At 54.7% G+C, this 9,824-nt stretch overlaps 2 protein-coding genes across 2 annotated transcripts; both read right to left on the bottom strand.

Annotated features, from left to right (window-relative positions):
* Nucleotides 1-554: 554 nt before the first annotated feature.
* Nucleotides 555-1,828, bottom strand: E0L32_001748 (uncharacterized protein; the record flags this gene model as incomplete). Its single annotated transcript, XM_031135861.1, has 3 exons — nucleotides 555-694; nucleotides 780-1,613; nucleotides 1,741-1,828. 3 exons carry the CDS (start codon nucleotides 1,826-1,828, stop codon nucleotides 555-557), a joined length of 1,062 nt encoding a protein of 353 aa, XP_030989884.1.
* A 2,122-nt stretch (nucleotides 1,829-3,950) lies between these two features.
* E0L32_001747 (uncharacterized protein) lies at nucleotides 3,951-5,432 on the bottom strand (the record flags this gene model as incomplete). Its single annotated transcript, XM_031135860.1, has 4 exons — nucleotides 3,951-4,307; nucleotides 4,440-5,071; nucleotides 5,113-5,180; nucleotides 5,338-5,432. The coding sequence occupies 4 exons, from the start codon at nucleotides 5,430-5,432 to the stop codon at nucleotides 3,951-3,953; spliced, it is 1,152 nt and encodes a 383-aa protein (XP_030989883.1).
* Between the last annotated feature and the right edge of the window lie 4,392 nt (nucleotides 5,433-9,824).

The following is a 9,824-nucleotide window of genomic DNA, read 5'->3' as shown; positions in this document are numbered from 1 at the left end:
AGTCTCATGTCCCGCAAGTAAGGAAGAGAGAGAGAGGGGGGGGGGGGGGGTGGGGGGCGGGATGGGCAACCTGGACAGTCACCTCATCAACCCTGATGTCGAGATCAGTCCCTTGTACACCGTAAGGTAGTTAGTGACCGACTGATCCTGGCAATTGTACCGGTCTGTGCGAGGCCGGCCAAGCCTTTCCGAGATCTGGTTCGCATCGCCACCAAGGGCCTTTTTGATCCTTTGATGTGCCTGCAAAACAAAGTGTGCCAGCGCATTGCATAAGATCTGATCTAAGCCGATCCCCCAATTTCCCTCTGATCTGGACTCATCTTGTCCCCGTCTTGTCCTGTCCTGTCTTGTCTTGTGTGTAAGCCAGTGCCCAAAGGCAGCAACTCTCCAAGGATGCTTGCTCACATGCTTCTTTCACTTTGGAACCGGCCGCGATCGAGTCCAACTGCTCGAGCAATCTTCAAATCAAGTCTATGGTAAAGGTATCTCAGCCGGGAATTGTATACACACAATCTCTTTTATCTACAACACGCCAAAGAAATCCCATCAATTCCTCACGCCTTGCGCTTCTTAGGCGCCGGCGCATCCTCGTCACCCTCCTCGTTCTCGCTCGCGTCATTGCTCGCGATGTCCATGCCCTCCTCGTCCGACTCAAAGTCGACATCGCTCATCATATCATCCTCCTGAGCTTGAGCTGTAGAGTTGCAGGTCATTAGCCAAACGAGAACCTGGCATCGGCTCAGAGGGAGAAAAACATCCCCGACATTGGGTAAACTTACTAAAGTACTTGAGCGCACTAGGCCACAGGTCCTCCGAGATGGCGATGGCGAGGGAGTCGCCCTCGGGGAAGATCTCGAGCTCTTCCTCGGTGACCTCGTCGTCATCCTCGTCCTCGTCCTCCTCTTCTTCTTCGTCCTCGTCCTTGGGCTCGACCTTCTTGCCCTCGGCCCGCAGGCGGCGGTTCTCGCGCTCCTTCTCGGTCGCGATCCTGCTCTCCTCGGCCGTGATCCTGGGCCCGCAGTAGCCGAACCAGGCAAAGAAGCTCATGCCGCCGATGCCGGTGCCGTCGAGCTTCTCCTTGAGCGCCTTCTCCTCGGGCGTGAAGTCCTTCTCCGTCCGGGGCTTCTTCTTCTTGTCCTTGTCGGCGCCAGAAGCGGCGCCGTTCTTGGCGGCGGCGGCCTGCTGCTGGTCCCAGACCTTCTTGGCCATGCCCAGCAGGCCCTCGGTCAGGTCCTTGCCCTGGCACCACTTGATCTCGACGGGCTCGCTGACGAGGCCCGCCCAGCCGTCCTCGTCGCGGCGGTACCAGAACTTCTTCTCGAGCACCTTGTCTTCAAAGTAGTCGTTGTCCTCGAACTCGAACCGGATGGCGACGCTGCGCGGGTCGCCGCCCTTGCTGCCGCCCTCGCCCTCGCCCTCGCCCTCGATCTCGAAGCGCGAGACCGACAGCGACTTGAGCGAGGTGAGCAGCACGTTGGAGTCGGTGGGCTGGATGAACTCGTCGATGTCGGGCGGCGCCTGCTCGAAGACGAGGGACCAGAAGACGGGGATCTGGGCGATGAGCTTCTCGCGCTTCGCGTACAGGTCGCGGGTCATCTGGACCTGCTGGCGGACTGCCAGGGGAGGTGGTTTCTTGTCAGTAGGCGGTTTCATCTTGCGACGCCGTTTGGCACATCGCGGCGCCACAGCCGGTAGATGCGAAACGGCGGGCGCGCGCGCGAGAGAGAGAGCAGGACTCACTGATCTCGGTCTCGACATCCTCAAAGTCCTTCTCGAGGTCGGCCAGCTGCTCGTAGGTGACCTGGAGCTCTTCCGGGATGGCAGTCATGTTGATTTGTCGTCTGTGATTTGCCAGTGAAGAAAAGTGAGGTGAGGTTGTTCCTTGCAAGATTCTTCAATGCGACGTGAGCTCGATCTGGTGGGATAAATATTTTTTTTTTTTCCACTGATATTCCAGGGTCCTTCCTATTACAGCGCGGAAGTGGAAACCAAAGCTCCAGAAGTTTGGGGTAATCGCAAAGAGCTTGCAGAGCTTTGGGAAGTCGCCAATAGTGGGGTTTCTGACAGTTCTCTTTTCTGTCCCTCATGTGCCAAACAAGGCACTCAAGATGCACACAAACATTGAAGGCTTCTGCTCTCCGTTCGCAAAAGGAACTGCATGGCCATGATAGTTATATTTTTCTGTGGACCGCATGAAGAGCTTTCAAGTAGTTTGAGGCATGCTTCTTTGGTATAAGAAGACAGGTCATGGTGAGTGAAAGTTGTTCAAGCACAACCATTCTTCATAGAGAATGAATCACAAGCCGAAGGAGCTTGCTCTTAGAAGTGAGAACATAAAATAAACTTACAGATAAATTCAAAGAACCTGGGTATATGTGATGTGCCAAAAATATACACATCCGTCATTGACTTTCATATGTCTGTCATCGGATTGGCTCTGCACCCTGCAGCCTTTCGTACGGCAAGTGATATTGGAAAAGGGGTAAGCATTTCTCGATGACTAGAAGCCACTAATAACAGCCATGTTGTCAGATCTCACCTCGAAGAAAAAGAGGTGTTGGCTTCAGCTCCCCATCATCCATCCACCCAACCATGCTTGTTCCAGTTGCAGCCCTCCTAGTCGAACTGGGGGCTTGACTAGCTTCCAGCTGAAAGGACCTGATATCCTGCAACCCCTGGAATAGCGAGGTTCTGGTCCCTACCTAGTCTGCAGGGTTTCCGTGGAACATCCTCCTACCGAGTATGGCTGCGAGGGAAATTTCAAGATCTTCACGCACAAGCAAGCGAAAGAACGCATCGTTCAGTAATCCTCGTGTGGCTTCCGGGCTGGCTGGCTTGGCTGGCTAGCCCTCAAGGCAAGGGGAATGCCGCCACATTTTGCCATCTTCACCGGTCCATACACCATGTCTCAAACCAATCATCTGGAGCTGGAATGCGGTCTGTCTCAGGGCAGTTCATCTGCCGGGGGGAAGGGGAGGGGGAGGGGTGAGTCCGGAGCAAAACTTCCCCCCTTCCATCGAGACGCCACACACAAGGGCAAAGGACAGACAAGCGGCGGTGAACACGTCTCTCGACATTCTTTGGAGACAATTCGACGTTTGGGCATGCCACTTTCATCAAAAGCGCTTATTACCTACCTTAGGTAGTCTGAAGCGTGTGTGGTGTGGGATAGATTAGCTGAACAAGATGCAACTTTTGCTTTTCCCCTCTGTCCAGCACACCTCACACGCCTGGCCCAGTTCCTTGGCCTGGCCGGGGAAGTGAGACAGCCTGACTCGGCCAGCCAGGAGAAAGGCGCCCTATTTTGTCTCTGGGTGGTTCATGCCAAGAGCGCCACATTCGCGAGATCGAGACATCTCCAGAGGCAAGGCAGGTACCGTCAAGTATCTCTCAAGGGATGGGTACCTCACGTATTTTGTCCTCAGAGCAGCCCTTTCCGACGCGGTCATCTCTCGTTAAGGCCCGGAGGGAGGATTGCATTTTGCAAATGCTTGAGTCTGGAATTCGTTATGCCTCGCTGGGCGCCGTGCAACTGGATCTATGGATATAGATTCTGGTTGTCACAGAGTCTGTCTATGGAACTCGCTCTCAACTCCAAGTATTGAAACAAAAAAAAAATCAAAAAAATCTCGTGAATGGCTTCTTTCATCGAAGCATCCTGCCCCGGACACTTGAATGTTTTCTTCTCCTGGGGACTTCCCCCGGTGATAATGCAATTCGCCATGCCACAAGTCTCTCGTCAACACACCCAAGGTGTATCACAATCCAACCCCTCCCCCCCCTTTCGCTCCATTATGAACGCCGTGAAAATGTCCCTTCTCCTTAAAGCTATGCAAGCAGAAAATCTCTCTATACAAACGCCCAACCAATCCAGCCTTTGTAACGTGTGTCACAGTGTGTGATAAACACCTCCATGGGTGCGGGCAGAAAGAGGGTGTGTGTGTGCGCAATCACGGGCTCCTGCCAGCCACCTTGGCCATCGTGTCGTCGAACGTGATGCCCACGACGAGCATGCCCACGATGAGCAGGGCCATCGCGGCGATGAGCGTCTTGCGCACGAGGGGCGACAGGCGGGTCTCGTCCAGGCGCGGCGAGTCCATGACGCCGCGGGCCCAGGTCGACGCGCCCTGGACGTGCTCCCACTTCAGGCTGTCCGAGTAGAACAGGAGGCCGCCGAGGGCGACGGCATAGCCGAGGAACTGCAGGGCGGTGATGTGCGTGTGCCAGATGAGGACCGAGACGAAGATGAGGAGGACGTTCTTGAGGATGCCGGTCAGGGTCAGGACGAGGCCCGAGGTCTTGCCGATCTGAAGCACACAAAGACAAAGTTAGTGCATTGAATTTCTTTGCTTCTTCCCAGGACCAATGCTGCCAATCTTGTGTGATGATCTGATCGGGTTGCCTGGCTGGGTATGTGTGTGTGAGAGAGAAAAGCTTACCAGGAAGACGCTGGACACGTTCAGCATAAAGGCAACGCCCGCATTGAGCAGCAGCATGCCCAGCCCCGTGTTCCACATGTCCTCCGACTTGAAGGTGCTGAACTCGGTCGCGGCGGCGACAAAGAAGTTCATGACGGCGCAGACGGGCGCGTAGTAGTAGAGGCTGACGAGGGGGTCCATCTTCTGCAGGTCTCCCTCGCCGCGGAGCAGGACCTCGATCATGACGACGCGCATGGCCTCGAAGACGATGCCGCCGAGCTGGAAGACGAAGCCGAGCCAGTTGAAGTCGATCTCGCCGAGGCTGGCGAGGATGACCCCCGAGACGATGATGAGGATGTTCCAGAAGGAGCGCCACGAGGGCTCCTTGACGCGCCAGACCCACGAGGCGAAGAGGACGGCGACGGGGGCGGCGGCCTTGAGCATCTGGATGAAGGCGACCGAGAGGTAGAGGTAGACGAGGTTGGAGCAGACGAGGGAGCCCGAGTAGAGGACGCCGATGGGGACGACGGCGCGCAGGTAGATGCGGCCCGTCATGCGCACGTTTTTCCTCGAGTCGAGCAGGTGAGTCGTCTTAGCCAGCACCTGCGTGGCCAGGGTCGCAAAGACGAGATGCCAGCATGTTAGAATGACGGCTAGAAGGCCACAACAAATGTTAGTTGAAGGTGTTCTCTACCACCAGGAGCCGAGGGGAAAGTCGCGTACGGTACTCTATAGAAGGCAATGTCAGTAGGTGTTTCGACACTGTTAGTTGTAAAAAAATACTCACTAAACCCTGCCGTATCCAACAGCCACTTGTTGAACAAGATGGTCAGATTTGAGAAGAAGATCCAGCTCCTGTTTGCTCCATGATTAGACACCACGCCACAGATGTGATAGGGTCAGCAGCAGCGTCACTCACGCAATGTAGAAGGCGGGATGCAGAGCAGGGCCAAGCCGCGGGGCTGGTTTCTCGGTGATGGGGATCACCGGAGCGGAGGAAGACGAGGAAGACATGGCTGACTGGGGAAGAGATTGTGACAAAAGAGTGACGATGAAGATGTGGCCGGACAGAGTGTCCCGCAGTGAGTACCGAAACTGCACAGGAGCTGGTGGGTTACCAAACGAACGAAAGAGCAGCAGTACGAGACACCACCTAATGGTGTGTGATTGTGGCTGAGAAGACCTATGGACGGTGCATGATAAAATGGAACGGGGAAGTAAAAGCCAAAGAGCGTGATGGTGATGTGATGTTGTGGGATATCGGAGGGTGTCGCCGCGCGAGGAAAACCTACAGAAAGAACAACTGGTTGGTGACCGGACCTGTCTAACCAGGAATGAATGGCCCCGGCAGGATAATTTTGGTGTGGTGAAAAGGAAGGCAAAGGAGGGAGAGGAGAAGTGAGAGCAAAACCATGTACGGAGTATGTTCTACCTACCTACCTTACCTTACTCTGGGAAGGGAGTGAAGCTAGGAAGGCGGCCGACACGAGACTTGGCATGCGCAGACCAGGCCAGACGGGAACGAGAGGGACCCAGGGGTGTCCGTCTGGCTACTTGTAGATTCTTAGGTCTGGAAGTGTAGGTAGGTACCTTACTACCTGTGAGGTATAGGTAGCTTTGAATCAAGACGATCAGTAGCCGAGTGAGGCTGGCTGACCTAGCGGCAAACGGACAACAGGACGGACGGCGATTTGCTGGCACTGGGGAGCAGACCTTGACGAGGGTGCGCATGCGAGAAGAGGCACACAACACGCCCGACATCACATAGTAGCACAGCCCTTGCCTACAGCTGCAACGAACTACCTATGTATGCTTCTCAGATCTGTTCTCCTTCGAGGCCCTAGATCTCCCTCCATCTGCACAGCATCTTGCTTGGCCTTGCAAAAGCTGAGAGTCAAGCTTTCCATTTTCAAGGTCTCCCTTCTGAGCAAGGAGCCATGAGATGAGTGGGGGGTGTGGATGTGGGAGTAAGTGCTAATAAAGCGACCCCGAAAGACAGGGTATCGAGTGAGTTACTTGTACAAAAGAGGACGGGTTTGGCATCAACTGGCATGGTGCCATGGGAGATGGGATTCGCCGTTTTAGGCCGGCACGCCAATGGTTTGCATGCACAGACGCACGGAAATGGCCAAGCTAAAAAAGAAAGCCCTGTCCTCGAGGTCCCTTAGTGTCACATCCAGACTTCTGTCCCAAAGGGGCGGTGGCCTGTGCGATATTTACAAGTAGTTCTGATTGCTTTCTCGTGTTTGCATGCATGGGTGTGTGCGGTCAGGGCAGCGGCCGCGGAAAGAATCGAAATGCACGAACCAACTACCCAGGTACATACCCAACTTGACACACTACCGAGTAATGAGGAGCTGCAGGATTTGTCTAGGAGGGTTGTGGCTGATCCTCAATCAGCTAGCAGCCAGCCCATTACACCCTTTGCAGGCTCCTCCCGATCGGCGGCTAGCAGCAGCCAGCGTAAGATATGAAATTTGCACAACAGGACACGAGGTGGTGGACTTTTGGTGGAGAATGGATCGCAAGGCTACCCGTACTACCCGACGATGGCGATGGCGATGGCGATGACGACTGAAGACGTGGGAAACGCGGATGGCTGAGTGAGGGGCAGTACATACCTATCTACCTACGTAAGTTCCCCCCGCGCAAGGTCCCCTCATCCTCCTCATGGTTGCACAGATGCAGGTGCTGCCTGGGATGGCATGTTTGCCAAGGTGTTGTCCGTCCTCGGGGTCGGTCAGATACGAAGTTCAAGATTGGAACCGTGTAGGTATGTTGTAAGCTTTGACAACATGATGCATCAGCCACGCTGCCCCCATGCCAGACTTACGTACCCTCTACCCTGTAGGGTCCAGAAGAGCGAGCAGAGAGCGAGCCAATGGGCGGCCGACAGACCAGCTCGTTGATAAGAGGGGGGGGGGGGGGGTCCCTGGGACAATCCCCATCGTGCTGACTTGGACACCCCCTGCAGACCCTATTGCAAGAGGTACACACCGACCAGGAAGACGGATCTGCCAACCCTCCGCGTCGGGTTCTAGCGTCTCTTCTCTTCTCTTCTTGGGAGAACGAGAACCCTGGGTAGGTATTCCATCAACAACCTCTGCCACCCCCCGTTGCCAATTGTGGTGCTCGTCTCATCTCCCATCTCATCTCATCTCATCGCCTGCCCATCCACGATCTAATCTGAGCCGTCAGACTGGCTGGCAGCGGTATGACATCTGCATGCAACCACCAAGGCCGATGAAAGACAAGATTGGCGAGTGCAAGGGACAGTGAGCGGTGGTTCGCAACTGTCAACCCTGTCGACCGCACTCCTGTTCCCTCCTCTGCTGTAAAAAAAAAAAAGGAGGGAAGGGAGAAAAAAGAGGGTGTCCCAAATAGGATGGGGGGGGCGACGGGGAGACCCAAGGTACTTGCTGCAACTAACTACAAGTAGATGTAGGTACAAGTAATCCCCATTAGCCTACCACGCCCGGCTAGTTAGATTGTTCGGATTTGTACCTACGTACTTATGGCCCCCCATGAATAGAATTAAGGTTCCCGGCGACGCGCCGAATGCGACCTGTACACGCTAAAAGAACGCGCCGCGCAGACGAGGGGCAAGACTAGAAACACTAGCCGCAAAGCCTGGGAGCACTAAGACCGCAAATGATGATCGCACTTCCCGCTAGATCCGCCCGCCTGCTTTTTTGTATCACCGCAAATTCCACCGGACACTTTGTTTCGAAATGCTTCAATTTTTTTCTCTCTCTTCTCTCTCCCGGCCTCTCAGCCCCTCCGAAATTGCCACGAATGCTGGCGTCTCTGTGGCTTGGTCTAGTGCAGCCTCCAGATCTCGGTCGGCAGGCAATAGTCTTGTGGATGTTTATTAAATGCCCGTCTAGCTCTATCTCGAAGCCAATCCCAATCAAAGTGATGATGGTTGGCATTGCCTCTAGTTAAGTATAGTCAAATGCACTCCGTAGAGCAAACCTGGACGAGAGGAGCCCCTTTTTTTTTCATATAGGGGAGAAGAGAAAAACAAGAGTCTGTTGGAATTGATAGGCATTCTCAACCGAAACCCCCCAAGACAAGACAGTCGGCTGGTCGTGCAACGTCAGACGGGTACAACTCCAAGATTGACACGGATTCTTGCCTCAACGAGACAGAGCTATCAGCCCTTCTCTGCTGTCAGTCCAGTGCAATGTACCTAAATAACCGGGACTGGGGGAGTGCTGCCATCCATCCCTGGGCTTAGGTACCAGGTCTTGGCTCTCGTGCCTTGCCTGCTTCTGTCTTATCTCTCCCAAGGTTGTCTCTAGCGTCTGGGCCCGGCTCCTTTAGGGGAAAGGCGGAAAAGAGAAAAAATTTGTCTGCTGCGAGGGTTGGATGGTCCAAAGCACAGTAGTTTGCGGTCTGGATACGAATATTCATGCCAGATGGCGCTATCCGTGCAGAGTGGCTGACGAATGCCGTGCTTATTGGGCGACGATGGCGGGCTGGAATACCAATTTGGTCTAGATATCCCATCGTGGAAGCCCTCAGACCCTGGTGCATGTTGCACATCACCCAATAGGTACCCCTGGGTCTCGATGGGCTCATGGGTACTTAGATGATTACCCTCGAGGCAAAAAAAAAATAAAAAATAGAGTACTCCGTAGAGAGACATGATCATGCTCGGGTCTCCCGCCTCAACCCCTTGTCATCTCGCACTCTGACCGGGCCCGCTGCTCACTCTCAACCTCCCGTCATCCTTCGTCTCCACGAGGGCGAAAGGGACCAGGCTCACCCACCTTGACTAGCGGACAGCCCTATCGTCGCCTCAAACCTCCTCCCTCTCTGTCTACCTAGTAGGTAGTTCCTCCGTACGCCGTAGAAAGCTGCATGTTGTAGCCGACCTCCCTCGGCCCCCTTCCCTGCTCTCCAATCCTCCCATCCTCCCATCCTCCCTCTCCACCCCTTTGTGACAAGGCCTGGCCATTCCCCTGATATGCTTGATTCACCCTAATAACGCGATCTACCCTTCCTGGTGGCATTCCCACACCCCCAAAAACTCTCCTCCCACACGGCAGACTGGCATCCACAGCCACTCCGCGCCCCACGCCACGAGAGCGAGCGTCCGCGCTTAATTATACCACTCTCACGCCCTCCTCCTCCTCCTCGGCGTTGACTCGCTCGCCCACCTGGTCTGCCCTCTTCTTTCTGCTCTGCTTGTCTCCTGCTGGCTGTTTTGCCTTCTTCATCCTTTTGGTCGATTCACACACATTCATTCCAACCGGGCCTCTCCCTCCCAAGCTTCACGAGTAACAGTCCCGTCTGTCTCGAAAGAAAAACCGTTCGCTCTTACATTCTTTGCCTGGTACTTCCTTCAGCGGCATCGTCTCGCCCGTAATTCATATCCCAAAAGTAATAATCATCACGAAT

Source organism: Thyridium curvatum (assembly GCF_004353045.1).
Source record: "Thyridium curvatum strain D216 chromosome Unknown NODE_7_length_750237_cov_83.650653, whole genome shotgun sequence".
In the NCBI taxonomy this organism is placed as follows: Eukaryota; Fungi; Ascomycota; class Sordariomycetes; order Thyridiales; family Thyridiaceae; genus Thyridium; species Thyridium curvatum.
The sequence above is the reverse complement of the archived record's forward strand: the minus strand, read 5'-3'. Positions and strand labels throughout refer to the sequence as shown.